We start from the raw sequence: 14,441 nt of genomic DNA, 5'->3' as shown, positions 1-14,441 counted from the left end.
CCGGTATCACAGTGGCCATTTAGGCTACAGGTGACTGTTCTATTGTTTAACTTTACACGTCGGTGGTATCGAACAACTGGCAGCCGAGGTGAAACTTTAATAAACAATAGCAAGTATTCTCGCAACTAGACTTGCTAAAACTCGAAAATAAAATCACTTTAAATTTAGATTTGGCAAACGACGAAAATAAGAAACCTTGAAATGTTTTTATACCCCAAACCACGAAAAATTAAGACCACGAAAATTTCCACTTATACGGTAGTCAAGAGACAGTAAACAATATGGGCTGAATTTACAAAGCCTGTTTATGTCTTACACTCGTGTATTGTACGTATACAAGGCTTGAAGACCGGTGTTTCTGCCTTACACTCGTGTATCGTACGTATACAAGGCTTGAAGACAGAAAAACAGGCGCTGTAAATTTGGCGCTATATATTTTAAACTTGGCTTTACATATTTATTTTTCTTCTTGTGAAGGATATGTTTTCAACACTTCACATCCTAGCAATAGGAATATGGTGTTTTTGACCAATTGTACATGTACATTTTCTAATATGTATACTCTAGAACAGTATAGTAAACTCTTTTTAATTTGCAATCTTAAGCAGGGGTTCTAGAATTGTTTTCAAATTCACTTGCCATGGGGCCAGTGGCTTTGAAAATCCACTGGCCATGGTGAAAAATTAACTTGCCCAATTTTAACTGTTGATAAAACAAAAAACCACTAAGTTAAAATAATTAACTGTTTAATGTAGCCTACATTTTGCATACTGAGATCATGTTTAATCAATTTATCAAGCTATTATACAATGGGAGCTGAAATTGCAGCATTAATACAACAAATGTTAAGCCATTTTATCTTTTCTTCTGAATATGATGTAACAAAAATGTAATTTATCAGCAATATGTCCTGATTCTTTCCATTAGTTTATATAATTATACAAGCAGAGAGCATAATTATATATTATTTATATACTCAGTAAACTAATTTTTGTTTAATTTTGTCTTATTTCTAAAAACATTTTACTCAGGGCTTCATTGAACCAATGACCGAGCAGAAGTTGACCTTGAAATTTATGTTTGGAACTCCGGAAACATTCTACCGGATGTTCCTCATCCAAGTTGCCCACTTTGAACCTGACGTCATCCACCTCTATGGCGAAGGTCTGTTCCCTCGGATCTCCCTCGACCTGCCGCGCCTCATAGACGAATCTGGCAATTACTACGCCCTGCTGCAGAAGGCAACAGAGATAAAGGTTAAGGAAGCCGAGCTGAAGGAGTCGAAGATGAAAGAACTGGAGACTGAGAGACTGCGAACCATGGCCGGGAGGTCAGAGACGAAGAGGATGATCTCCATGGAAACGCAGACGGCGGAGATTCTGCAGGAGTTGGAGCACAAGGAAATGCAGGTCAGTGAATCGCTGACCGGGGTGACGCCTTGCAAGGAGGTGCAGACGACTGAATCCCTCCATCAGATCGGCAAGAGTGTGGAGGCCCAGACCACAGAGTCGGTCATCTTCAGCGAGCCGGTAAGGAAGGGCTCACACTCCAAGAAGTCGGTACTGTCAGCCAAGGAGGTGGGGAAGGTGTCGTTGCGGAGCAAAGCCTCACAGACCAAAGAGTCTCAGATGAACGATTCGCTGGCCAAGACCACTGCTGATGAGGAGTCGCAGACCAACGATGTGTTGACCATGAATGGCAATAGGTCTGCCCAGCAGTCAAGTCCGTCGGCCACCAAGTGCTGTGTGTCCAGTCACAGTGTGGCAGATCACGGAAAATATGTTGGATCATTTAAAGTAAGACCATTTAGTTGTACATAGTTGGGATTTTTTTATGGTTACCGTATTTTCCCATGTATTATGCGCACCGGTGTATAATGCACACCCCCCACTTTGAAGGTTTATTCCAAGAAAAAAACCATGAACCACAATATAATGTGCACCGTTTTTTTAAACCACAAAATCGACAGTGAATGCAAGATGTACCGCTTTCCCCCCCGTCACCAGAATTAACGAAAAGCGAAAGAAGCGGTATATTCAAGAAAGCAAGAAACAAAACTTAAGTTAGGTATTTGAGTACATAGACCTACATGTCACATTAAACAAAGGCTAGTACTTGCGTACTTACATGTCACAGACTCACACGTGCATAAATCAAAACAAAGTTATATACCCATACACTGTAAGTGACTAATAAATATATGAAAACAAAAATATAGCATATTACATTTCGTTCTCGTGGCTAACGTGAATTCACGAGATTTCTAAATTTATAATAGTGTGGTATATTTCCGGTTTGCCGGAAATGGCCGAATTAAATCTCATGGAAATTAAAAATATTTACGGTCCAGTTTTGTCATTTTTGTGCACTTTTTGGCGAGGTATGGATACTTTTGTAGATTTATTTTGCATTTATTACAACCATCACAAGTGAAAAGCAATTTTTATGAGGGTTTTGGCGTTTCGTTGTAATGAACACTGTCAATAACCTGTAAAGTACCGTAAACTACCGATCGGCGATTTTTCATGGGTGATCGCTGGACATTTTTAAAAGATATTTTTTCTATTGCTATGTATAGTGTGCACCCCCATTTTTAACCTGTATTTTCTGGAAAAAAAGTGCGCATAATACACGGGGAAAATACGGTAATGTTTTTGTGTCTGTGCTGTAATGTCATGACGGACTGAGCTTTTTCATAATGGGGGCATGCAGTGTGCCATCACATCCACCATAGGCATATGAGACAGGGGTACAGGGGTGGGGGGGAATGTTTTGCCAAGACTAGAGCAAATGCTGAAATTTGGGCAAAAAGATTGAGCTATTTGGGCAAAATTATCATGCCTGAAACCCTTTCACCATGTATTTCCATCATTCTACCCACAATATTACATGTAATCCATGCAAAGATGCATAGTGATTCAATTCCAACCCTACATGTATATATAGCTGTTTGGCAGTGATGCTAATATGAATAAATGTTATCCAGATTTGGACATTTTCGTTTAATTAATGCAAAAATCAGCCTGCAACTCTATAAAAACGGGAGTCTGTATACCTATGATGTTCACAATGTAATTAAATTGATGGTGTTCTGCACGCCATTACATCATAAAAGGTTAAAGATATATTCTAACCTGAAATTAGTCATGTAGCTCTGAAACAATTTTCCATAGCAATATCTTACAAAGTTTGAGCAATACCCCAGACTTATATAAAGTACTGCCAGCCAAAGAATACCGCCATCACACAACAAAAGGTTATTTTTAGAATACTCCCCGAGTGTCTTGTGATATCATAATTTATCAGCACGAGTTGATAAAAGTATGAACTCGTGCTGATAAATTATGATATCACAAGACACTCGGGGAGTGTTCTTTTTATCATCCATTATCATTCTTTTCATTTGCGACAGTTGTAAACAATGTCAGTAATGTGGGTTGAATGTCAGTGATAGACTCGTTAACTAGCAGAACGGCAGTGGTGTGATGTCACTAATTGTAGGTTTAGTGCTGAAACAAACACAGTGATGTAACAAAACTTTGTCTAATGATTAAAATTTGACCAATCAAGATTATAAGAAGTAATATCTCCTGCGGAGATATCGCAAATTACAGTGCCAGTGATATCTCCTAGAAAAGCCTATAATGGATGATAAAATGATATAATCTACCCCGATGTTAGCAATATCGTACACAATTTAAGCAGTACCCCAGAGTTATATAACGTACTGCCACCAAGGAGTACTGTAGGTCCTAGTAACAAGCAACTCTTGGCAAGCTAAATTCCAAAACTTATATAGCTCTCCTTTTTTCAATTGGCGGACCGATAAAAAATACACCAAATTTCCTTCATTCAAATTGTGCACTTTTTCTGTTTTGCATTAATTGTATGGGACATTCCAAATTCCATAGCACCCAAACCAACCCTCCGCCTGCTACCGACCCCGGTTGGGCTACTGGTACTCTCTTGCACCTGCCAAAACAAGAATGTAATTAACCAATCACAATACAGAACACTCTCGCCCTCAGTTCACAATTTTGAAGAACATAAGAAACTGAAAAAATTGTAATTGTCACAGTGTAGAAGAAATTTGTATACTTTTTAATGGTTAAAGGTGTATTGTTCCCTGAAGTTGGTCAATGTGCTGTAAAACTCAAGCAGTATCTTTGAAAATTTAATCTATGTTGGGATAGCAGGCTGCCAGTGGACCAGTGGTGGACCATCAATAGCCTTATTATTTTTGTTACTATTATTATTGTTGTGCGTATTTCTTTCTTTCTTTTAACTTATTTCCGTGCTTATATCCAATTAATGTTCAAGCACGCTGTCCTGGACTATCTGGGCTGTCTGTCCAGGACAGTGGGTTAGTTTGTTAGTGGTTAATGATTAGTGAGAAAGAAGAGGGTGTAGTGATGTTACACCTACTGATTGAGTCGTTAAAACTTGCTCTGGGTGGGAGTTGGTACCCGGCTGCGAACCCTGTACCTACCAGCCTTAAGTCCAATAGCTTAACCACAACACCACCAGGTTGGTTGTGTGTATTAAGAAGGCCTCAAGGAAGAATAGTCTAGAACTAAATGAACTACCATCTATAAATTGTTATAAGTCCCCTACTGGTCCATCCGGAGGGGACTATATAGGTTTTGTCTTTATTCGTCCATCTGTTCCATATATACTTTTTGAGACTTTTTTTTTTGCAGTGCCTCAAGATATTGAGTTGAAATTTATGTACATCCTTATCATGTATGGTTATGGCCCTTGAATTTAGGAGATAACAAAAATGTGTTGGGCCCAGTAGGGGACATATATTGCTTTAGCAGTACTCTCATAATGTTATCAGAATGATTGTTATTACCATGACTGCGACTGCTTCTCCTACTGCTACTACTAATATCATCATCATCATCATCATCATCATCTTGTTATTACCATGACTGCGACTGCTTCTCCTACTACTGCTACTACTAATATCATCATCATCATCATCTTGTTATTACCATGACTGCGACTGCTTCTCCTACTACTGCTACTACTAATATCATCATCATCATCATCATCATCATCATCATCATCATTATTGACACACCATTGTCTTTAACATGGATATAAAACTTATATTATATATGATTCTATGTTTTGTCTTTGTAGCCTGCCAGTAGCATTTTAGATCTTGAAATAGAGCTGGAAGCAGAAAGACTGGCAGTGATCGAGTATGAACAGAAATTGCACAAGTCGGCAAACCTGGAGAGTGACTACAGCTTGGTGACTGACCAGATGAACAGTTGGCTGGAACGTTTATCGCCAGAATCAAAGAAGAACAGAAGACATGTTAAATCCAGGTATTATTAGGCTAACTGGGAGCAGTGGTAAAGTGCTCGCATGATTTGTGGTTGGTCTAGGATTGATCCCCATCAGTGGGCACATTGGGCTATTTCTCATTCCATAACTAGTTAATCAAAGGCTGTGGTATGTGTTATTCTGTCTTTTAGACGGTGCATATAAAAGATCCATAGCTACTAAAAGGAAAAAATATAGCGAGTTTCCTATTTGGCAGAATTACCAAATGTTTTAACATCCAACAGCCGATGATAGTTAAATCAATGTGCTCTAGAGTGATGTTGTTAAACAAAACAAACTTAACTTTATTCGACAAACTGGTTATAATTACAGACTTTCTGATGTTACACTATTTGCATGATTCTGATGTCACTAAAAAATTAAAATTATCCTTCGATAAATGGAATGGAAAATCCATTGGCATTTAAAATTTGAATAATTTCAAAAACATTGAGAATAAGAACAATGAAATATATTTTTTTTTATTTCAGGTTCTGTCTTCCAGAATATATTCTAGACTTTGGCCATGTTATACTCGGCACTGTGCAGACACGCAATGTCCATGCTGCCAACACAGGGTGTTTGCCCGTGTCGTTCAATGTGGAACACAAACCTCTCCACAAGTACGGGTTTAGTGTGCAGATGGATAAGGTACACAACCTACCGGGACCCCCCGATCCAGAAACAGTGGACATCGTTGTCAGTTTTGATCCAAGCATAGCAAATCTTCAGCTCGGTGCTGTGCAGAAACAAATGATGATCAATGTAGGAGGCCATTTTTATTTACTTTTACAGAAAATGTTTCAAAAGTACATCATGTTTTAACCTTCTGACTACAGGATTAATTTTTTACAAAAAAGCATGTTGAGGGGGTACACATTTTTAACTTTTACTCATATTTTCACTTAAATATTTTATTTAAAAAAGTAGTTCATGTTCTTTAAAATTATGCAAAAAGTCATAAAGTGGTGTTTAATTATGCGTATTTGATGTCAGATTTTTCACTATTCTGAACCACTGTGTTTTATTAACTATACCTTTTTTAAAAAACTTAACTCATTAATCAGGTCCTAATCTTGCCAGCAAAAAGAGCCGTTTTTTTGGCCAAAAGTCAGCTGAATTTGCCAAGTTATTAGCAGTAGTGAGAAGTCAAAGTCACCGTAATATTCTGGACCTAATCCAATTTCACAAACGAAATCACACAACAGACGTCAAGACCCCGACTTGTTTATTGTCATAGCTCACTTGGCACCTTGTCGCCGTATGTTGGACAATGTTTTTACTTTGATGCCAGACCGTATCCTCAAGTAATTGTTAACCGGGACTGTTAATGGAAAATGGTTCTGCACAAATGCACTGTAATGTATGATTGATTTGATGAACTAATGTTCAATTTATTATTATTACATGCCAGTTTCTGTTGTCAAGAGATTAAATACATGTTTTAGTCTAATGTTGATATTCTTCAGATACACCTGTAAACCGTGCTCTTTTTTTTTTCTTTACGGTATTTACATGCTCCCATGACACTAGAGCTTCGAGCATGTCTATTTCGGGGCCGGCCTCTGGATAGCCAGGGGTCTGCTCCAGGACAGAAATTTACAGGGATAATTTTGAATAATTACACCAAATTTTAGGACATGGGTGTAAACCGTGCTATTGTTTTTCAAAGGGACGCTTGTTGCACTGTGTGCTGCGATCAGTCCAGCATTGTTAATCCTTGGCCATCTTCACTTCAGTAATGTCAGAAAATACTAATTAGTACTTTAATTTTAACATAACGGCACATTATCAACTACTTAATACTATCATAAAAAATAGTTTTTTAATTTTATTACCAGAAGTAAGATTTTATATCTAAATATTACGATTAGAACACTGATAAATGTTCACTTCGCCTATTTTTATCAAACTTGTCCCCTTTTTTCTAGGAAGGGAGAAGTCACTTCTACTGTTTCAATTCTAGATTAGGGCCCGATAAATATCCTAATATTTCATGATTTTCGTTGTTGGTAAAACGGTGAAATTTATTATCAAATTAACTGTTATAATCAGCTATCAATTGCTCAAAATGGCCATGATGTTCCGCCATTGTTGTCTAGCTGAAATACTGGCTGATATCAACATTTTCAACTCAAAATTCCCAGGTATTTCTCACAGAAAAACAAAAGAGAAGCAGCCATGTTTATAGTCTCCATCAAAGCTATTTCCTGTAATTGTTTTATTGTTTCCTGTCGGTCACACTCACATGTACAAAACTGCAGGAATGTGAATGAGTACATGCACTGAGATATCTTGCCTGCAGTATCAAGAAGGTTAATGTTTAAAAAACCACTATTGTTAATGTTTTAGAAGGACATTTGTTAATCTTTCATAAATATTTCTGTTAATTTTGAGAAGCGCGTGTTAGTTTCAGGTCCATGCCCAAATCCATTTGTTAAAATAATGTTTAATGTTTTAAAAGCAAATTTATGAATATTTCAAGTTAATGTTTCAAAAGGACATTTGTTAAAGTTTCATATTTATGATTCAACAGGGGTGTTTGTTGATATTTTCAAAAGAACAATTGAAAATACTTTCAAACGAACTCCACATAAATGTATAATGCCATGTGTACAGTACATATATATTTTACAACAAATTTTCAAAGTACCGGTATTGTTTGATCCCACTCCTAGTCTTAAGCTGTTAAAACTTTAAAACCATGGACTCAAAGAGTTTTAATAAAATCTCACACATACAGATAGGAAAGTCTAGAAACATTGCCTAAGTCTTTGAATTTGGACATTTAAAAGTGTTATAATTAACTTTTTTTTATATGCATGGGGACCTAGTTTGGGATCAATCCCATCATTTAGTTACTAGGGTGAGAATGACCCAACACAGGTCTTTGTTTGGGGTTATATAGCCCAATGGTAAAATGCTCACCTGATGTGTGGTCAGTGCATAAAAAAATCCCTTGCTACTAATGTAAAAATGTGGCAGGTTTCCTCTCTAAGACTAAATGTAAAAATTACTAAATGGTTGACATCCAATAGCCGTTGATTAATATGTTCTCTGATGGTGTCATTAAACAAAACATGTTCATTTTTTTATTTTTTATTTTTTTATTTTTTTTACTATAGATTGAAAATGGCCCATCTGTTTGTATCATTCTCAAAGCCAATGTCACGATGCCGAAGTTGCAGCTGTCCTCTGATGAGCTGACATTTGGCGACGTGCGCTGTGGGGAATGTAAGATCTTCACCATACAGCTGTACAACAGTCAACCCATTCCGTGCGAGTGGAGTGTGGAGAAAGACCACAAACCTGTGAGTTGTTTTGTCAGTCTTTATAGGTATTCGGTCCTCTTCGACAATGTGTGGCATTTTTGTATGCTATTTTAAAATCCAGGGATGATATACAGTGAAAGCCCTGTAAGTTGATCTTTCACAACTTTTTGTCTTGATAATTCGGTGCAATATTGGTTTGTTTACAACAGCTCCATATACTGTTTTCATGGTCTGACCACAGCGTTTGTTTTTATCTTTTTGTAGATTTTTGTTTTTAAATGTAATGTTAATATACTCCTCTGTGTCTTAAAATGTCGGGGCGGGATGTAGCCCAACGATAAAGTGCTCGCTTGATGTGCGGTCGGCTAGGGATGAATACTCGTTGGTGGTCCTATTGGGCTATTTCTTGCTTCAGCCAGTGCACCATGACTGGTATATCAAAGAATGTGTCATGGGCGCAGGTGTTGACTTTCACCGGCTCCTCTGTCCAGGACAGGAAAAGGTTTGATTTTTCTGTTAGTAGCAATGAATCATTTATATGCACCTTTCCACAGACAGGATAGCATATACCACGGCCATTGATATACCAGTTGTGGTGCACTGGCTGGAATGAGAAATAGCCCAATAGGCCTACCGACGGGGATTGATCGCAGTCCGATCATGCATTAAGTGAGTGCTTTACCACTGTGCTATGTCTCACCTCCGGTTTAACTAGGTTATGTTCTGTACTGACATTTAAAAAGAAGAGCTAGGCCATAGGCCAGTGGTGAAGAGCTCTCCTGATGTGCAGTTGGTCTAGGATCCATCTCCATGGGTGGGCCCATTGGGCTTTTCTGGTTCCAGCCAGTGACACACAACTGGTGTAACAAAACCTGTAGTATGTACTATCCTGTCTGAGATGCTGCATGTAAAAGATCCCTTGCTGCCAATCAAAGAGTAGTTGCCATGGCAGCAGTGGGTTTCCTCTCTCATTATTTTTATGGTCCCCATCTATATGTCTATGCCATATAACCTTAATTAAAATGTGTTGAATGCATTGTTAAATAAAACATTCCTTCCTTTCCATTAAAAAGGAACCATGAAAACATCTGTTTTCAGGAAATTTTGGTTTACCGGTCTAGTTTTGAGGGGTTTTACTGCAGGAATATTTAAAAATTTAATACTGGTAATATTTGAATATCTTGTTATGTTAAAAATGTATATTCTAATTCAACATATTTGTAAGAACCAATCTGATTGGATCTCTAATAAAATTTCAGATGGTAAAACCACTGTTATACCGGTCACAAATTTCCAGGTGCTACCGTATATCTTCGCCTATAAGTCGAATTTTTTTCACCCAAAAATTATTTTATAACTTGGGGGGTCGACTTATAGGAGGGTAAAAAAATTTCACCAAAAAATATTACTGTTTTGGGGATTATTTTACAAGTTTTATTGTTGAAGTATGCCATGTATTTATACTCAAATATGTTAATTTGACACATTTATTTTTTATAACCTATTGTTTTTGGCATTAGAACGGTTTTGGTTATGCGAAAAGGCGTGCGATCTCTCACATGCCAAGACAACAGTCCACTAGTTAAATTAACAGTCATCACTAATAGTAAAAATGTAAACAATACTAACTACCTGTTGACTGAGTTTATTTTGAAATCTGGTCACTGGCATTAATGGTTGTTCAAACAATGTTTTGTCGGTGATTAACTTCATGAATATTACTGAGCGTTCCCTTAAAATAGACTGATCTCTGCAGTTCACTAGAGCAATAGGGACACACATCATTTGGTACAAAAACCAGTGTACTTTCCAGAGTTATCCTCCTTACATGTATTAATATGGCGGCAAAATGTGATACTTTCAGGTTGGACTATACCAATTCAAATCCCATAGGCGACCATGTTAACGTTTGTGTTTAAAAACACTATATGCAATATATCAACCAAACTATGACCCATAAATATCAGTACTACAACCCCTACCTCAAAGTATTAACTGCAGAAAATGGTACCTTTCATGGCTCATTTTCGGTATAACCAGATGTTTCTGCAACACCCCTAGTTTCGCACAAAATTTTAGTACTTTTTTTTACAGGTACCCCATACATGTTCCAAGCACAAGGCTACTTGACACGGTGGTACTACATCAAATAAAATTGCATACATTTTTAGCCCAGATGAAACTAATTTTTTTTACAACCAACACACTCACATTTATAACCAATCACAGGACTTGTGGTGTTAACTTCTCTATCAAAAGTTCGGTACACCTCGAACTTCGACCCAGCCGGAAATTAATTGGTATAGTGCAACCTATACTGATAACATACATGTTTCAAAAGGTGGTGAATCATGTGTTTTTATGACAACCAGGATCTGGTGTCTTCTGACATAAACTGACAACCTCACTGAAACTGTTGTTTCTACAGTGCAAACTAATTTAATGTACACCTCACAAAACACATGTATTTTGTACAGTTTTGTACAAATGCAATATGTCATATTTGAAAAAATAATTTTTTTAAAAATAATACTCCTGAAGATATTTATTGTCAGATGTGTGTGTGTGCTCAGCTATATATGTAGAGACAGCATGGCTATTCAGAGTACCTCAACTCCTTAAACTTATTCCATTGAAACACATGTACTTGACTGACCCCTAGATTATGAAGACCTCAATAGGCACATCAAAGAAATATCAGTATTAAAAAAATACAATGTCTGAGGAAGGAAAAACCAACAAGACTGCATCTGTATGAAGTAATGACTTAATGTCCTGCACATCACTGTTGGAAGAAAATCCTGTATGCTGAGTGTGGGCATCTTCAAGTTACCATGTGCGGGAATTTCAAATCCATCAGCTATGCAGATTTTCAAATTGGACCATCAAAACCATTGGCAGCCACCAATATTCCTGACTATATTTTATGTATACCCTACTGTAGTTGGAGGTTTTAAAAATTTGTAATATCTGGAATTATCATGCAGCTTTCGCATATTTATTTTTGATTCATTACTAAAAAAAAAACCTGTTTTTAAGTGACATAATTACCCGAACATCTATTTTATTGCATTATTTTCTAATCCAGATCAATACAATATGTATATTGGATGTATTCCTACAATCTGTAATCCAGCATATCATTTAGCTATTAACATTGGATAATACAGCATTAACAATAAAATAAATCATCAAATTACACCAAGGTAGATAATCAAATCTGGAAAAATTGGTTCCAAATCTAGTATACACTTAAAATACACTTCATGGGAGCAAACTAAGTGATTATTTTAAAAAAAGATTTGATCTGGAGACCTAAAGATATGTTTAACAAGCTTATTGTTATGTATAAATGAGAACAGAAGGCACAATAGTGACAAAAAATTTAATTATGGCTTTGGTAAAAAAATTCTTCAAAGTAAAAAAATGTTTCCCCTAAAACTACAAATTTGTCTAAAATATGACTTAGCACCCTATAAATATGCCAAAAGGACAATAAAAATCAAGGTCTTTAAAAAGTTAAGCTATCAGAAGTACACACATGAAACATTAACTATGTTTATAGAAGTTAAAGACATTATCCTAATATTGGCACATGTTATTTTTAATATAAAAATAAATTGCTATTAAAATCTAAGTTCAGACTGCCTAGATATATTAACATATTTAAGAGCAGTTGTATATGTCAAGTCAAACACCATGTAAATAAGAACATTCAAATCTGTATAGTATGAATTATAGGCCAAAACCAACTTTTCCTCAGTGCTAATTTTTGTTCAAACTCCATTCAGAGCTATGTACAGTAATTATTGTCAAGGTCAAGGTCATTGTGAACTTGCATGGCCGAGTGACGGCTAATTAATCAAATAGTGTAGTTTAATTTAATTAAATCACAAAAATCATAATCTTTTTTATTATGCACTGAATATGTGCTATAGGTTGGACTATACCAATTCAAATCCCATAGGCGACCATGTTAACGTTTGTGTTTAAAAACACTATATGCAATATATCAACCAAACTGTGACCCATAAATATCAGTACTACAACCCCTACCTCAAAGTATTAACTGCAGAAAATGGTACCTTTCATGGCTCATTTTCGGTATAACCAGATGTTTCTGCAACACCCCTAGTTTCGCACAAAATTTTAGTACTTTTTTTTACAGGTACCCCATACATGTTCCAAGCACAAGGCTACTTGACACGGTGGTACTACATCAAATAAAATTGCATACATTTTTAGCCCAGATGAAACTAATTTTTTTTACAACCAACACACTCACATTTATAACCAATCACAGGACTTGTGGTGTTAACTTCTCTATCAAAAGTTCGGTACACCTCGAACTTCGACCCAGCCGGAAATTAATTGGTATAGTGCAACCTTCAGTTTTATCGTAGTGATCTGTTGTCAGTGTTTATAAATAAAGTTGTTGTCTGTGCACAAAACCACCTGTATAGTACCATACAGTAACAGTCAAACAGCTTTCACTCTCTACTAAGGGAATATTTCGTTTTGATGCTATGTAATAATGATAGTTTGATTGGAATAGTCTGATTATATTGCGATGTACAAAACGTGAAAACCGAAGTTTGTAAAATAATTTTCTTTTGTTCAAATATTGTACATTATTGTTCTCATGTGCTGAAAATAAGAAATATTTCAATATTTATAAGTTGTTTTTCATGGGTCGACTTATAAACGGGTCAATAAAAAAAATACGTTTTCAGGGCTTGAAATTAGGGACTCGACTTGTAGCCGAGATCGACTTACAGGCGAAGATATACGGTACCTACACCACATGTATTCATACGTGCAGGTTTGTTTATCAACGTCAGATGTTGGTCAAAAATATTGTGGTACAAACTCGGGAAATCATGCTGGGGTAGCAATCATGAAAATTATGGGGCATCTCAGTGTTATAATGCAGACTCCTCAGAAAGCCAAAAAAGAAAATATTCCTCAATTATTCATGTCTGATTCCCCCAAACCCCGCGAAAACAAACTCATAACCTGCACAATTTGCCTTGGGGAATGAATTTTATTTTTTTTAATAATTCATATGTACAAAAAATAAAAGTCACTTACCAAAAACGATTCATGAATCCACAATTCATGAATCCACGTGTACAGTTATGGCACAAATTTCCAACAGTAGTAAATCTTAACACGCTCACTGTAGTTTAAAAACCAATGCTTTGTTAATGTCAAGGTCGTTTATTATTGCAAACAATTGCTCTAGTTTACTGTTGGTATTATTGTCATCAAATAATAGGTACTCAAGAATACAATTCCATGTACACCACGTTGAGAAGAAATTTAAAAAAAATTATTACAAAATTACAAAACGGCATACTTATTTGTTGAGTATAGAACTAATTTGTAAATCGGTCTACATTCCTGAGTGACGTCACTGTAATGACACTATATCGTAGGGAAATCTGTTATAGTTTATTGCAGAAAAACTAATAAAACAATTGAAATTAGAATAGGTATAACCCTACTGTGTTTTCCGATTTGCGGATGTATATCGGTGGTTTTACTGTCGCAAATTACCATTTTATTGGCTCCGCTAATGCATCGCCAATAAAACTAAATAAGGGTATACTTATCTAAGGGTGTATTTACCTTCATTTTTATCTGACACCCTACAACCCTCCCCCCCCCCCCCCCCCAATCTCCAATGAGTATAGCCTTATATATATATATATATATATATATATATATATATATATATATGAAGAGTTTCATCGCAAAACGCGATAAACGCCACTATACATACCCAATCCTAAAAACGTTTTATTCCAAACCACCATAAACACCACTCCA

General features: G+C 36.2%; 1 protein-coding gene across 3 annotated transcripts in view; it reads left to right on the top strand.

Annotated features, from left to right (window-relative positions):
• Nucleotides 1-14,441, top strand: part of LOC121388868 (hydrocephalus-inducing protein-like) — a 237,898-nt gene that overhangs the window by 74,257 nt on the left and 149,200 nt on the right. For all 3 annotated transcript variants that reach the window (XM_041520391.1, XM_041520392.1, XM_041520390.1), the window contains exons 26-29: nt 1,032-1,796; nt 5,149-5,339; nt 5,829-6,102; nt 8,463-8,648. In XM_041520391.1, coding sequence (XP_041376325.1) covers nt 1,032-1,796; nt 5,149-5,339; nt 5,829-6,102; nt 8,463-8,648 — 1,416 coding nt within the window. The remainder of the gene's footprint in view (nt 1-1,031; nt 1,797-5,148; nt 5,340-5,828; nt 6,103-8,462; nt 8,649-14,441) is intronic.

This window comes from Gigantopelta aegis, chromosome 14, assembly GCF_016097555.1.
Source record: "Gigantopelta aegis isolate Gae_Host chromosome 14, Gae_host_genome, whole genome shotgun sequence".
Lineage (NCBI taxonomy): Eukaryota > Metazoa > Mollusca > Gastropoda > Neomphalida > Peltospiridae > Gigantopelta > Gigantopelta aegis.
Note: the sequence above shows the minus strand (reverse complement) of the source record. Positions and strands in the feature narration are given on the sequence as shown.